This window comes from Sciurus carolinensis, chromosome 3, assembly GCF_902686445.1.
Source record: "Sciurus carolinensis chromosome 3, mSciCar1.2, whole genome shotgun sequence".
Lineage (NCBI taxonomy): Eukaryota > Metazoa > Chordata > Mammalia > Rodentia > Sciuridae > Sciurus > Sciurus carolinensis.
In genome coordinates, this window is record NC_062215.1 from 92818461 (window position 1) to 92836060 (window position 17600).

Sequence of the window (17600 nt, forward strand, 5' to 3'; positions counted from 1 at the left end):
CATGAAAGCTGAGCATTCATTTAAAGAAGTTATTGTAGCTTGTTGTTAATACATGCATAAGTTAACCATATATCTCACAAATTAATGGCAGCAGTGAAATCACATGAAATATCAGATATTTTTTAACCATGAAGTTCTACACACAGGAAAGTAAATTCTATGCTTGTGGCATTTAAACAAACAAATATTTAGGCTCTCTTCTAAAAGCAATAGTGTCTAAAAAAAAGTTCATATAGTCAATTCACAGTTTTATTCTTTTATGCTGTTTTCTTTCTGTTAATGAAGTTTGACCTTTCATGTGCTAAGCACAAGTTCTGCTCTACACTGAGTGACAACACGCAGCCAAAAAATGTATTTCTTGATCTCTCTTTCATATGTGCTCTTCCTCAGATACCTGAGAGATTCACTCCTTAGTCCCTCCAGATTTTTACTTAACTATTGCATCTATGAGACTCTTCAAGACCTCTCCTCTTAAAATTGTAATGTGTCTATTTCAGCCTACCCAGCTCTGCACTTCCAATTCATATACCACAGTTTAATTTTTTCTTAATATCTGTCACCATCTGACAACCCTGCATTCAGTCTTTATTATGGTTTAGATTTTAGGTGTCCCTCCAAAGCGCACGTGTGACATAACTTAAGAAAATTTGGAGGTGAAATGATTGAGTTTTGAGAGTCTTAACTTAATCAGTGCAGTACGGTACTGATACAGATTCACTGAGTGGTAACTGTAGGCTGATAGGGGTGTAACTGGATAATGTAAGTCACTGAGGGCATGCTTTCAGGGTTTATATATTCTGTCTGTGGTGAGAGGAGCTCTCTCTCTCTCTCTCTCTCCCTCTCTCTCTCTCTCTCTCTCTCTCTCTCTCTGTCTTTCTTTCCTGGTGTCATATCCTGAGCTAATTTCCTCTGCCACACTCTTCCAACATGATATTCTGCTTCACATCAGGCCCAAAGCAATGGAGTTGGTTGTCTGTGAACTAAGACCTCTGAAACTATAAGCCATAAATAAACTTTTACTCCTCCTCCTTGTTCTTATCTGGTCTTTTGGTTGCAAAAGTGTAAAGGCTGACTAAAACAGTCCTTCATTTGCTTTTTCATAGTTTTCCACTACTGGGAATATTAGCTGCTTAAAGACAGAGAAGACCTGCTGTGTTCCTAGCACCTAAATAATACCTGGCTTATAATAGGTGCACAATAAATTATTGAATCAATAGATGAATCAAAATTTGGACAATAAGTATATTAACAGCATCAAATCTGGTGTGCTAGCTTACAATTGCAATCCCAGAGACTCTGGCGGCCAAGGCAGGAGGATTGCAAGTTCAAGGAAAGCCTCAGCAATTTAGTGAAGCCCTCAGCAACTTATTGAAATTGTGCCTCAAAACAAAAAAAATGAAGAGGGCAAGAGTGTAGCCTAGCGGTAAAGAGCCACTATGTATTTTTCAGTACCAAAAATAAATAAATAAATAAATAAGGAATATTAGCAGTACAGGAACAGTATATGAGTGTAAAGACAAGGAAAGACAACCCTGACTCTTTTTCATTTAATTACATTTAAAAGAAAGGAAACAGGAAAGAAGTACATAGTCTTTTCTCCCTTCTCTGTCACTCTTTCTCTCAAGATAATTCCAAACCATCATTTTATAAACAGGCATTTTCTTTCATTACTTTTTAAAATCTGTCTTTATTACTTTTTTGTTTTTTTTCTTTTTTGGTGCTGGGGATTGAACTCAGAGGTTCTCTATCACTGAGTTACATCCCTAGTCCTTTTCATTTTATATTTTGGAACAGGTTCTCACTAAGTTGTTGAGACTGGACTCTAACTTGTGATCCTCTTGTCTCAGTCTCCAAAATTCATAAGATTATAAGCCCAAGTCACCATAACCAATTTAAAGTGATTCTGTGTTAAACAAAACAGTCTTAAAAATAGGCATCATAGATGTGATTAACCTGTAAGGATTGGAGGAGTTTTTTGGTATCATGAGATTTCTCAACCTGGGGCTATTGACATTTTGACCCACATATTTATTATAGGGATCTGCCCTGTGCCCAGTAGGATGTTCGAAAGTTCCAGTTCTCTATTCACTAGTTGATAATAGCTCCCCTTTAGCCCTACATTTATCACAATACAAAATGCCTGGAAACATTTCCCTGATAGGCAAAATTGTCCAGGGTTCAGAATCACTAGTGTAATAGAAAGAACACTAGCTTTGTAGTTAAGAGATTTTTGTTAAAGACCCATCTTTGACCTTGGTCATTTCACAGTTTTCAGAAGTAATACAGGAGTCACTTTACCTCCATTGCATGGTTACTGTGTCTATTAGGTCTAATGTGTGTAAATCATCCAAAATAGAGTAGATGCTTTCTAAATAATAGTTATTAAATTAAATACTACAGAACAGTGGTTAAGAACACATTATTAAAATAATGCATACATGTGATAAAAATGGAAGCAGTCTTTACCAGCTTCCAAAACCTGGCTATTTGCGATTAAAAGTATATTTTGAAAATCAATAAATCAAAATGCAAATGTACTATGGACTGATTTATATCCACCCCTCCTCTACCCCAGATTTTAGACTGAAACTGTAATTCCCAGTGTGATATTATTTGAAAACATCTTTGGAGGTGACCAGTTTTAGATGAGGTCATGAGGGTGGCGTTCTCATCATGGACTTGGTAGACATTTTGTTTTTTCTTCTTTCTATGTGAGGACACAGCAAGAATGTCACAAAGGAGGAAGATAACCTTCACCAGGAACTAAATCAGCCTCCATCTTGACCTTGTACTTTTCAGCTTCCATAAATTTATATTATTTAGACCATCCATTCTATGGCATTTTGTTAAGGCTACCAAAATTAAGACAACCTCATTTTTAATAACTGCATAGTATTTCACTGTATGGATTTCACTATACGGATATACATGTATGGAATATATGGATATACATATATGGATATACATGTATGGATATATATGTATGGATTCACTACAGGAATATACAAGTAAATCTATGAGTGATTTGGCTAATTTTTTTATAATAGGCATAGGGCTTATTTTATTTTATTTTACTTTTGCTGTTACAAGCACCAATGTGAAAAATATTCTTTGCATAAATCTCAAAGAGCATATAACTTTTGTGGGTGCTTCTACAGGACAATTTCCTAAAAGTAACATAGTATTTAAACCATAAGCTTAATAAATTAGAAAGTGGTGCTATCCTATTTATTAACTATTTAGCCTTGTGCAATTAAGTTAACTGAGCCTCACCTGGGATCAATGCTCATGGTAATTCTCTCACAGAACTGCTATAAGAACTACAGGACTTAAGATTTGTAAATTAAATACTAAAATGTTTTATTCATTTATACTCTTGATTATTATTATTAAATAGAAAAATGCTTTTAGGCCCAACTGTAAGGCTACCTTTATTAACTTAAAAAACTCCAAATACCAAAGTTTTTGTTTTGTTTTGGAAATCTTTCACTTCTATTTGTTTATGGATTTCCACTGCTTCCATTAAGCTGTTTTGTTTCCTTAAAAACATACACAATCCAATATATGTCTTCTTTTCTAGCTTTTCTATGTATATATGTATATATAATATGTGCCAGACATGATTAACTATATTTTAAATATAAATATCAATGTTTATTTTTGTCCCTTTTTAACCAATTCTTATTTTAAAATTTTTATTTTAATATAAGTTTCAATAAATATTTAAATCCATCAGTGTATTAATGGCTGTGTTCACCCTCAATAAATATTTCACTAGATTACACTTTCACTAGAATCGTATTTTGCTCACAGTGGTAGATGTTTTTGAGTCTAAATGGTCATTGTTTCATTTATTCAAATGTTCTCCTCATAGTTATTGAAAAATATTAAATATAAAGCACCTTGATGAGAGTTATGAGTAATGTATATGTGAATAAAATGTGATTCCAAGTTGTGGTGAAGTGAGACATGTGTGCACATGGCATTATAAGAAACAAAAATATTCCAGGACTGGCTATATATAGTTCAGGGGTAGAGCACTTACCTAGCATGCATGAGGCCATGTGTATAATTTCCAGCACCAAAAAAAAGAAAAAAAAAAAGAAAATAAAGAAAATTCCATTATATCAGCAAAAATACAAATAGGTTCAGAGCAAGGAAAGGTCTCAAATTACATTGGGGAAAAATTGAACTGTCTTGAGTGGTGGATGGTATTTCATCCATTGGATGGCAGTCATGACTCCAGAGAATTAAGTTGGGCCTAATCAGATAAAGGGAAACAGTTTACCTGGATGTTCTGCACCTGACAGAAGTAAGAGGGTAGAGGAGACAAAAGTAAAACAAGAGTTGTGGAAGGTGAAGATTCTTTCTTTAGTGGAAACAGTACTTGACTTGAGTCAGGATACTGGAGTTTAGGTTTCACAATACTGAGTTATAAAAAATCTTGCTAACTCTAAGTTCCTTTTATTTATAAGTCAAGAAAAACAATTCAAGGAAAAAAGATTTAGGGAATAAAAATGAGATAAAATGATCATTTCAGAGTAAGTTGTGTTAGTTTCAGCCTCAGACAGTGGCTGTACTGGTGGTGCCATTGTGCATCCTAACACAGTAGATCTTGGGAGTTTGCAGAATAAAGGATGGTGTTAATCATATTTAAAAGAAAACAAAATCCAGAAATCCAAATACATTTGAGTATCAAGGAAGGAAAACTCCTATTCCCTCTGAGCTCAAGGCTGAGCATCTGGAGGAAATTACAGAATTATGACAGAAAAAAGAACATTAGGGGACAAGCTGCTTTGGAAGCAGGAATTCAATTTCATTCTACTCAATGAGCAATTTTGCAGAGGTTATCAATGGACAGTGTTTATTCCTTTGAGGGAATTAAGGAAATTTGTAGGACTGTGATTATTACCAAAATCACCAGGGAGATCCCAAGTATGGAAAAAAGAAAACAAAAACAAAAATCCACCAGGGAATATCAGTGACATTTAGTGGGCAAGGGGTCAAGTGTGAGACCCCTTCAGTACACTTTGCAGCATACTAAAAATAAAAATTGTTTTATTTCCTACACGACTATTGGGAATATTCGCTCTACCAGTAGACATTTGTATTGAGGAAAAGCCTTGTCTATCATTTTCTGAACCCATAATTTGATTCTATTTTATATCTAAGTATAAGGCATTTTCTACATGATTTTTAAATGTACTTAATATTCCAAGAATAGAAATGTTCTTTATACTGTTCACAATGTTATGAAAGATGGTTTTCACCACTTTAGAAAAGCCAAACAAACCATCATCAATTTTATTGCTTATTCCAGAGTTTCCAAAACAGCACTCTCTTGTCAGTGGGCTTTTAGTGATTTTATTTCCAGGGATTCTTTACATGAGTAAAGGCATCTGTTTGACCATATCTGGTTGTATCCAAGCATTTGCTCATTGATTTTTTTTTTTTTTTTTTTTTTTTTTTTAAGTATCAGGGATTGAACTCAGGGGCACTCAACCACCAAACCACATCCCCAGCCCAATTTTGTATTTTATTTATATACAGAGTCTCACTGAGTTGCTTAGTGCCTCGTTGTTTGCTGAGGCTGGCTTTGAACTTCTGATCCTCCTGCCTCAGCTTCCCAAGTCACTGGGATTACCGGTCACTTTTATGGAAGATGAGAAGGAGAAAGTGCACAGGTGGAAGTGATATTAAGCAGCCTCAGTCCGGGCAAGCTGCTCCCCTCACTGTGCTCCCTCCCTGCCTCTTGCATTCTCCAGCATAAAAGCATCATCATCTCTCTTCTAGGTCTCTACCCATTCTAGCTTTCATAAGTGCCAGTCTCAATTCCAGTCTTGTCATGGCGGCCCCCTCCAAAGATACTTGGTGTTATCACTTGCATTTTTAAGCTATGATTTTTATGGGTATCAGTCTATCTTCCCATCCTGACTATGTTTTGAACCCCATGCATTATCCTACAGTTTTCTTTGTTCCTTCATAATACTTAACCCCTGAAAAAGTGTAGTCAGTTTTGGTCTTTTTTTCTATTTGATCCACAACAAGGTAGTGCTTTTCAAATTCTTTAAATATTGAAACTTTTATTTTAAACATGATCTAATGCAGAAGACTATTATATTGACTCTACTCCTCAAAAAACTGCCCCTCCACCAAAAAGGATGCATTGATTATATTCTGCTGGGTATTTCACAGAATTCCCATGTTTCTGTGGGTCATGGTTGACTCCCATCGAAGTAGCAGATATTTCAGAATGTGATTGACTCAAATTACTTTCAGAAAATGAGAATATAGAAAATTAAAGTTGTTAGCTCATTAAAAACTATATTGCCAAAAAGAAGAAGAAGAAGAAGAAGAAGAAGAAGAAGAAGAAGGAGGAGGAGGAGGAGGAGGAGGAGGAGGAGGAGGAGGAGGAGGAGGAGGAGGAGAAGAAAGGCAATGGAGACCTAAGGTAGGTCTTTTCTATCTATATAGAAAAAGAGGAATTTAAAAAAATAAAAGGAAACAAGAAAGGAATCTCATAAAAGCATACACTGAAATTTTAAGTTTTAGCAACTTTTCACATTCAGAGGGAGAGAGAAATTTAGTGACCTTTCATGAAATATAATCTACATTTGACAATATATAAAAGGATTTGCATCATATAAAACAGAGGAAGTAACTCCTTAAGGTGGACTATTACAGAAAAGAACTTCCAATTTATCAGACTCCCCACTGCTAAAAGGCATGGTATAGAATCCTTTCAGACTAGATTTCAGTGAGAGTCTGCAAGAGCTCAGTCTGAGGATCTTAACAAGATTAAGTGCCTCAGACCTGCAGCCTGTCACTTGTCATCATTTATAATGTTTGGTAGATGTCATGACAACTTGCCATAATAATTTATCTTAGCAAGTAAAGTAGAAAAAAGATCCGATGATTTCTGCATGCCAGTTTTACTAGGTTGTTTATTATGTGCCTATTTTTAATTCATCTATCATTTTTTATAAAGTATATTATATATCTAATGAAATTCATAACAAGTGTGCAAATTGAACACTAGACATGTTTTATTTTTAATAAGTCCTAACATTATTTATCATGCTAAATAATATCTTGCTGAAATAGAACACAGGTATAAATTTTAGAAGTGTTTCATTGAGAAACCAGTTGAGAACTTGTGTTAATGTAGGTGAAAATTAATTTTTGCCATTAACTGTGACTCAGAGTCTTTCAGTCAGCAGAGAGGTTAGGTTTTGTCATAGAAAGTCTAGTGGGAGCATTTGAAACAATTAATCCCTAACAATATTAACACTGTATTCATTCTTAAGCAAATGAATATGACATCCTCTGATATTCATATAATGTCTAAGAGCATTTTAATCTGACAGCCTTTATTTTCCCATGAGCAAATTATCCATGTGCTGTGAATCTTCATAGCAGCTATCATGATGAATTTTGAGTTTGTGATGAATTTTGAGTTTGTAAGGTAAGCCCAAAGTATGAACAAATGTCCTTATGGGTTAGATTTACTAAAACCTTTCAAGGGTGCCCTAAAGGACGGATAATTAGGTTATTTTGTTAACATTGATTTAAAACAAATATCCTGTGCATAATAAAATCAACAGAAGCCAATTTTCACTTATTACAGGGCTAAATCTATTTATCTATTTCAAACAAAAGAGTGAAAACACATGTAGAACATGCCTTTTTCCCCTCTCTGTTGATCCCAATAGTAACCAAAAATAAATCTCTCTCTAATATTTACTTATTATGCCTACTTCTGGCAAATTGCTTCTTGAAACAGATCAATAATGTAATATAGTTAAGTAGGACTGATAACAGCAAATTTCAGCTGAGAGAGATTAAGTATTCATGGAAATTATATAAACTTTTTTTTAAACTGTAGCTCAAGGTTTCTATTTTTTTGTATAGAAGTTCTTAGCCAATTGCAATGAGTTCTAAGATTGGATAGGTCCTGGAGATGGTAACAGAGATGCTTATAAAAAGCACAAATCTAACCACAAAAAAGAACCTACCAATTTTCTGTTATAAGCACCCACCAAATTCTCAACTAAAAGTCAAAATTAAATTATCTTGCCTAACTTGTAAAACAGGTTAATATGAATTTGGATCAACATAACTTTGCAAATTAACTATATTTTTATTTATAATTTTTATCATCTCCTCTGTGTTGATTCAACCAAATACTTTATTTAAAGTTACTTTCAGTGACAGAGTGCTTAACTAGCAATGTAAAAGACCCTGAATTCAATCCCCAGAACTACACACAAAAATAAATAAAATAAAACTACTCCTTGTACTCTGAATCAACCTGCCATTAATAAAATCATGCAAGAAAAACACATGGTAGCTAATGTTTTCAAGTTTCATGATTTCACAGAATAGAAAATGAAGCCCTAGAGTTTATTGACTGTCCCAGATTACATGGCTGGTTGCAATCTAAACTATACTTCCCTACTTATCTCTATTTAATCCTAATAGTCCATGATTTAATCACATAATGAGGACTCCTATCTCATTTTGTGTCATGGATCTATATCATTTCAAGTCATATAGATATAGATGAGGGTGTATGCATAATAGATAGATAAGCATATGTATACTGGACCAGATGCGTCCCCACATGATTCACGTGTTGGCATCCTAGCCCCAGTGTGATGGTTCTAGGAAGTAGGGCATTTGGGAGGAAATTTGAACATGGGGGTAGAGCCCCCATGGATAGATAGGATAAATGCCTTTGTGAAAGGGGCCCCAGGAAGTCTCATTGTCTTTCTCCTTTTCTCTCTTTCACTTTCCATTCTATGAAAATATAACAAGTCAACGATCTACATTCCAGAAGACCCTCATGAGAACCTGATCATTCTGGCACCCTAAACCCAGACTTCCAGACTCTAGAACTGTGAGAAAAAAAATCACTTACTATTTTTATAAGCCAGTTTATAATACTTTGTTACAGAAGTCCAAACTAAGACATATAAATATATAAATAAAATGTATACCCTTGACCATCAAGGATAAAATGCAATGATAATTTTGGAATCCTTATCTAAAACATCAAGGTAAATATTATATCCATAAATCATATAGCAAAATGAACATCAACAACAAAATTAGATACACAGTATATTTAAATGGTAATAATAGTGCATGCAATGAACTAGAAGAGAACAATGAACAGCTCATAAGGTGTGAGGGTGGAGTGAAGAGTTCAATCCAAGCTCACAGCCCTTGGACTACTTAGAACTCAAACTCCTGACTTAATAAAACTTAATAAATTACTACACAACACATTGTGACAGACTTCATCAGGATAACTTATTAAACAACCATTTACTGGGTGTGAAATTCACAAATGTTAATGATTTTCTATAAAGACATAAGAACTTTGCATTTGTTTAATATCTGTACCTTTACTTGAAATCTGTGATTGGTATGTCCTACTCAGTCTTTTCTTTCACACCCTAAAAGCACAAATACAAATAAACTGCAGTTTTCTGAATTCCATTTTCTTTTCTCCAATGACCAATAAACCTATCTCTGTTATTACATTTGTTTTATATGTATATTTTCTCTCAGCTTCATGAATTGGTTTTTCTAACTTTCTCTCCAACATAAGCATATTATAGGCAGTTTGCTCTCAAACTGTTTATGTGGGGAGGGAAAAGGAATAGCATGTTAAATAAAATCCACAAACAACCCACAAATCCTAATTTTAGTGAACAGTTTTAGCCTCCTCCTCACAAAGGCACCCAACAGTAAAGAGAAGCTCGATTAATTTTAATTTACTTCACTAACTCAGGCAGGTATTGATAAACAGAACAATGTCAAAAAATGTGAGAATAAGGTGAATAAAAAGAAACAAAAAAGCTCTATATCTGAAAGCTAGGTGATCAACAGTTAAAGAGTTACATAGCTAACTCTACACTATTTTATAACACAAACTACTTCAAAATCATGTAGGAAACTCTTTTAGAGTATCATTATGTCATGAACCTGAAGTACACTTATAAAAGAAAAATCTCTTAAGAACTTACTAAATACTGAGAAAAATATCTAAGAAACAGTGGTAGATGTCACTTTGGAGCCACGAGCTATTCTATTTGAAAGTGGAAGCTATTGTATTTGCAATGTGTGACAGTTGAGAAAAGACAATCAACAAGAGCACCTTTAGAAATGGGGAGGAATTTGATGTTCAAAGTTATAGGCTGGTCAGGAACCTGAAAGGTGTTAAGAGTCTCATCAAACAGTCATTGTGTACAACGTGTAAATCACATCTGACCAAGTGAACTTGCCAACTCAGAGAGCTAATGAAGCACACAAAACTCTCCTTTTAAATTGTTGCAAACTTAAAAGATATCTAACTTGGTAAGCTACTGAAATCACATAGAAATATTTTTTTCAATGTAATTATATATCTTTTATATTTTTTAAAAAATTAAAGCACTTAACAATGATGTAAAAACTGCAAAATAAGCAAGTAACTGAAGCAGTTATTAGTTCCCATTGCATTCCTTCATACTTCCCTCAACTTTATCCAGAAGTTGCTGTTGTAAGGATCCTTTCATGCCTACTCAATCTAATATTTCATCCCTACCACATGCATTTCCTTATCTCTTTGCTCTGTTATTTTCCACTTACACTTAACTATCATACTATATATTTTTTATTTATCTTCTTTGTTGTCTTTCCCCCACACTACTGTGCAGCCTTGGTGTAGTCAGTATTCTTGCCATCATATACCTAAGTGTATATGGCACATACAGTAGGCAATAGTACACATTTATTGAAGAATGAAAGAATGAATGCATTAGATAGTCATTATTGTTAGGAATGCAAGATCTGAATATAGCAATTGCATTTTTTTCCCAAGAACTAGGGGTACTAACTCTACTCACTTAAGAGGTATACCTAATGTTAGTATGTTCTCCATCTTTATATAATTTAGGCAGAATACATGGTCTGGTCAAAGAGCATCATAAAACCTTGGAGAGAAATCATACAAACTGTCCTCTACAAGAGAAGCCCTTTCGCTTCTGTAAATTATGCCAGCTGTACTACATTATGTTTCACTTTCCACCCAAATCGCTTGCAATGGCACAGCTAGGCATTAGCCATCTTCACTTTATCTTCTTCTCTCAACAACTCAGTATCACCATATAGAGGATGAGCAAATTGGAGGTGGCAACTGGTGTGGACCAAGTGAGCACAGGGAGTTGTGTTGCCGGTTTTCTTGGCTTGTACACTGTTAGCCATCACAGTTAAGCCCATACAGTATGTTAGCCTGTGTGGTGTTTTCTAAAAAGGAATGATCACTTGCTAACATTTCAAAGTTACGTGTTTTTATATGAAATTCTGGACTTCTTGCTTCTCTTTTAATGAAGTATTTGGCACAAAAGATTTATGTTTCTTAGGGCAAAAATGAGTGGACTGAGAAGTTTTCTACCTCACATGGGGTGGTCTCCATTTGTCACACTTCCCACCTCTCCAGAGAGAGTCCAGCTACTGAAGCCTGCACTACGTTCCTCCTCAACATCACGTTCTCCGAATGAGCTTACTTATTCACTGTCTGCCTGACTTGACTAAGCATTCAAATATTTATGATTGTTTACAAATAATTGAGTGCTCTGGGGATGGAGTAACATATGAATTAGTTATTTATTGCTATATAACAAATTACCCTGAAGCTCAGCATCTTAAAACAATAAATATTTATTATCTCACATGGTTTCTCTAGGAGTCAGAAATCTGGGATAGTTATGTAGGTGGTTCTGGTTTTGAGCTCCTTTGAGGTTACCTTGATCTTATTGCCTTTCATTTTAGTCTTTTGAAATCCTGACAGGGACTAGGACTCCTGGTTTGAAATGACTGACTGACTTGGTGTTGGCTGGAGATCTCCCTCTTCTTGTGTGTGTGCTTCTCTACTGAGTTGCTTGGATGTTCCCATAACAGGCAGCTGGTTTTGTTCAGAGTGAGTGATCCGAGAAGAAGGGCAAGGAGAAGTCTTCTGCCTTTTATGACCTTGTCTCCACAGCTACAAATCATTATTTTTGCCTCAATCTGTTTATTAAAAAGGAGTCACTAAGTCCAGCCCACATTCAGCAAGAGGGAAATTAAGCTCTACTTCTTGATAGGAGAAACATAAAAGCATTTTTTTTTAAACAATCTTGTTCTTGGAGTTTGAAGATCGACAGAATCATCAAATAAGTGCTTTATTTTGATCTGCGTATTGCCAGATACCTTCTACTTTCTCTGACTTTAAATTCCAAAATTCTTTTCCATTTATTTTGATTTACTATTCTAAGAAAAACTGGGAACCCCAAGTGTTACAATTTGTAATTATCAAGGATTAAAAATTGATTAATATTGTGTTCAGACATTTCTACCTTAGTTCTTAGGAACAGTTCTCTTAAATTTTAGTGAAACATAATCTCCTGGTTGTTTATTATCCATTGCCTATCTAGTCTCTCTGGGGAGCTGTCATATACTTCTACATAGGAATCACCTCACAGCACAATTACTTCTTTGTTTTCTGGATACACAATTTCAGTAGCACTCTAGGCAAATTTTTTTAAACATTTGTAACTGCAATCATCAGTAATCCCATGGATAGTGTGAAGTTGCTCTGTTTTATTTTTTATTGCCTTTTTTATGGCCATTACTATTCATCCTCAGCAGGAAGCAGTCATCACCCTTTTTTCCATTCTCAGAGAGAAAGAGTAGAGTTGCGGAGTAAAGGAAAGGAAGTCGGAGCAGAAGGGGGAGTTCAGAGTTTGCCAGGAAACTTCACAGAGATTCCTCCCTTACCTCTCTTTGGTTGCATTCTCTATATTTTAAACACCTGAAATACTAGATGTATTTGACATATCCAGTTAACATGTTGATAGAATAGGCCTTAATAGATTTTTTATATTTATTTTCACTTATAGGTTTAATTATATTGTAGCGGCATGGAGAAGTATGAATACATAACCATTCACTTGTTAAAGATTTTAATTTGTGCAAAGTCAGATTCCCATGAACAGATGATGCTACATCAGATTCACAACATTGACACATTGTATACATTATAATTTCACCCAAACTTTCTTCCATTCTGTCAGTGAGCAAAACCATCTGACTTTCTTTTTTTGCTAAAAAGGACTCCCTGATCCATTTCTTGATACTATTCATACTATTGAGCTCTGTAACTCGATGGCATTATAGAAGTATAGCACTAACTTCCTAGTTAGAATAGGGTCTTAAGATTCCTATTATCAAGAATACAAGCAACAATAGGTGTTGGCGAGGATGTGGTGAAAAAGGAACACTCATACATTGCTGGTGGGGTTGCAAATTAGTGCAGCCACTCTGGAAAGCAGTGTGGAGATTCCTCAGAAAGCTTGGAATGGAAACACCATTTGACCCAGCTATCCCACTCCTTGGCCTATACCCAAAGGACTTAAATCAGCATACTACAGAGATACAGCCACATCAATGTTCATTTCTGCTCAATTCACCATAGCCAGATTGTGGAACCAACCTAGATGCCCTTCAGTTGATGAATGGATAAAGAAACTGTGGCATATTTATACAATGGAATATTACTCCACAATGAAGAATGATAAAATTATGGCATTTGTAGGCAAATGGTCGAAATTGGAGAATATCATGCTAAGTGAGATAAGCCAATCTCAAAAAACTAAAGGATGAATGATCTCACTGATAAGCGGATGAGGACATATAATGGGGGGTGGGACGGGCTAGCATTAGGTTTAGGGTTAGGTTTAGAGTTAGGCTAAGGAGAGCAGTAAGAATGAAGGAAGGAAGGACTGTGTAGAGGGAAAAGAGGGGTGGGAGGGGTGGGAGGGGTGGGGGGGAGGGGAAAAATATAATAAACATCATTACCCTAAAAAAAAAAAAAAAAAAAAAAAAAAGATTCCTATTAAAGGAAATAAACCTTAATAAAGTCTTGAATTTTTCTAAAAGGCCATGATTTTTATAAATAAATACTTTTTATTATACGCTTACATACTATAGATACTATATATTGTACACAATATATAATATATACATAGTCAATAAAATTCAACAAATTTCCTTAAATGATTTTTATGATTTTTAACAGTTTTCCTGTAATTTATTGGGTTATTTTCTATTGTTTACTATTTTGGGTTGGTTTTAAAAAATAATGAAATTCAATTTTGAATACATAGTGTGATTATTCAACCATTTTCAGGGATTAATCTATTTATTTTTATTCAAGTGGTTTAAGATATGTAAAAACACACAAATATAAATGTTCTTACTAATTCGGAAAGGCTGAATGATATAAAAACACCATTTTTCCATTTTTAAAATTGTCTTATAGGTGTTAAAGAACAATTCTAAATTAACTACAACTCTAAAATAACACAACTGTCAGGTACAACACAACTGTCAGGTACAACACAATTGTCAGGTACAACCCTGACACACACACGCACTCACAATGTGTGTGAGTGGTGCATGTGTGTGCGTGTGTGTGTAGCTTCTGGACTCATAAATGAGAAGAATGTCAACATGGTGCTAAATGAACAGCATAGGTATGGCCCAAAGGCTAGAAAGAAAAATAGGATAATTTTTTTTAAAGTTGATTTTATGTGTACATGTTTAAGTTTCTCATCTGGAGGAAAAAACACTATTAAAAAAAAGCTTCATGAAAGCAAGAGCTGGAGAACAATTTAGAAAAAAACTACAACAAAAGAAAGTCAATAAAACAACTGCTACAGCATCTCATCAGACATCTGAAAATGTCCAACAAGGTACAACTGGAGAGGGCCTTATGCATCAAATCAAGTGGCATAAGATTTCATATTATACACTTGCATAGAACTAAGTTTTTATAAGAATATTATCTATATAATATATATCCATATATATATTATCTATATAATATATATCCATATATATCTCCAAGCTATTCTCACAACTTTGTAACATAGGCAGATATATTTAATATCTGTATGTTCCAAGTATAAAAACAGACATAAAGATCATTTCAGCAATTAATGGTTAGTTGATATATACTTTCTTACACAATAATTTGTGTAACATATCTAAACTTTTTATCTAGACCTTTTACTTTCTGTCAGATATTTTAATGATTAGAAATCAAAGATGATAAAAATACATTTTTATCTAGAAAATGAATTCTCACACTTTTCCACTAATAACTAGTTGCTCATAAACATTACTAATGAATATTGTTACCAAAAAACAACATGTTAAATCTGGAAATGGTCAAAGGGCTAAAATTAAAGATTATAGGATATATAGAACTAAAAGATCTAATTTATTATCTATGTAAATAAACTTTAAAAATACATTAGAACTGACTTTTCACAAGTAGTATAAGTTATCCTGATTATATCACAATATTAGGAATTGTAAATATGAAGTAAATTTTCTGATTTCCTGTAACAAATGTAACTACTGATATTTTATATGGAATATTAATCTTCATAGGCTGACCTGCAATGGACTTTAGCCTAGAGCCTTCCATTTACAAAGTAAAAGCACAATCATCTTCACCAACGAATATTTCTTATTGGTATTTCACTTGTGTTTGTTTTAAAAACTGCAAATATCTTTTTAAATTAAAGTTACATTCCAAAAATTAGTTTCTAATAGAAACATGGTAGAGGTTGTTTATTTGTTCTAGGGAAAACATCTCTTTTAGATTCCTGATCACTTATGTGCCAGGTCCCTTTATTTTCCAGAAGACTGAACAAAGTCACGAAAATGAAACAAATCAGTAACCTCTCTGTTCATTTCTAAAGATAAGGTAGGGTTATCAGGTTGAGGGAATAATTTCATTAATTTACCTTCATTGGTCAAATTGATCCTGTTCCCTTAATTCTCAAATTATCTATGTGGGTCAAAGCTATGCTTTCTAAACAGAAGTAAACCAGATTTGACTTCAATGTGACAAATATGCAAGGCTCTTACTCTTTAGAGCACTGCAGTACAGCATAGAAAAGAACCATAAAAAAATACTAGTCACAGTAAGCCAAGAATCAGTCACAGTAAAGTTAGTATTGCTAGCAGTGCTAAGTCCCTGATCTGGATAGTCTTAGGAGTCTGTTTTCTAAAGCTAAAAAAATTAAAAAAGAAAAAAGAAAACAAGAAAGAAAGAAAAAACTCTCATAAAGATGTGCAATTTGAATGTGCTTTTGTTGTTAATGGAGCAGTAACTTTCCCAAGCTTTTAACAGGTAACAATTAATCAACCTCTAATCGATAAGAAGCATCTTACCTATAGAATCATTGCACTTACCCATGATAGTAAGGCTGTAGCTTTTGTTAATTCTTCTTTCATTGACTCTATTACTTCTAAATTACCACATCCAGGTTGCATCTATTTATGGTTCCATTTCCTGAACTGATCCAATAAAGCTTGTTTTCGACATAGTCTATCGATAGACCTGTAATTAAATTATACAACTTAAAGATAATAGCAATCACTTAATAGCAATATTTACTGAGCACCACTGGATTTGCGGGGAAGAAATAAGTTGAAAGTTCAGATTTTTGTCTTAAAATAAGAGTCGGTTAATTGGGAAATAGTGATATACTGTCTTAACTGACTGAGAAGGATAATTCTATAAGCCCCTAACCAGTATATCTGTTGATAATCAGAGCAGTTTTGTGACACTGAGAGGAATGATAGCTCCATATTATGGATGAGGAGAATAGTGCCTAAAGCATTTAAGACATCTGTATTCTCAGGACACATCTACTTTATTTCTGGCATGCTCACTAAGATCATGGTCCACATAATAACAATTGCCTCTGTGGTTCCATGTTCGCCTCTGCGACCCAGAACTACTCTGGAAAAGCACCTGTGTATAAAACCCACATATTATTCCTTGGTGCTCATTCAGAGGATGAAGTAAAAAAGCACAAATGATAGCTTCCTTTGAAAAATTAAAAGGAAAGAGAGGAAGGAAACAAGGAAGAAACAAGGAGAAAATAACATGAGTTCAGCTGCACCCAGAGAGGTTCAAACATAGCCTAAATAATTGAAATTCCAGTGAGTCACAAACCAGAGTGGCACTGATTTACCCAATCAGCTTTAATCAGTAGAAATAATCCAACAAGTTTATATACCATTTCAGATATTTTCTGACTTATGCTATGCTTTACTAATAGAAGACTGGAGGGTTCACAAGAAAATTTTATATAATTAGATATTGCAGGGATATAATTTTTGGATATTCTTTCAATGACCAGAGTAGTAAATTGGTTTTAATTACTAAGGAAATACTACAGAAATAAAATTAAATAAAAATTACCACTGTCATATTCTATGATGTAGTATCTTGAGGGTGAAAGTCAACAACATTCAATTTTTTATGAGGGAGAGTTTGTTTATTCTGCAGGTACCTAAATCACTTCAATGCACACTTTCTAATATAAATCTAAATCTCAACTTTCTAATAAGCAACAGATTTTTCCTTTGGCTTAGTTGTTTGTCTAACGCACAGGATCACAAAACTCCATCTTTAATCAGTAATAAAGAACACATTCAGTACAGATTAATGGCACAAATACACAAACTATAACTGCAGCATTTCTGTTGCC

General features: G+C 34.1%; 1 protein-coding gene across 1 annotated transcript in view; it reads right to left on the reverse strand.

Moving 5' to 3' along the window:
• The window catches only part of Lrp1b (LDL receptor related protein 1B), a 1852169-nt gene that overhangs the window by 581724 nt on the left and 1252845 nt on the right, over nt 1-17600 (reverse strand). The window contains 2 exon segments of the mRNA XM_047543195.1: nt 16290-16361; nt 16364-16441. Coding sequence (XP_047399151.1) covers nt 16290-16361; nt 16364-16441 — 150 coding nt within the window.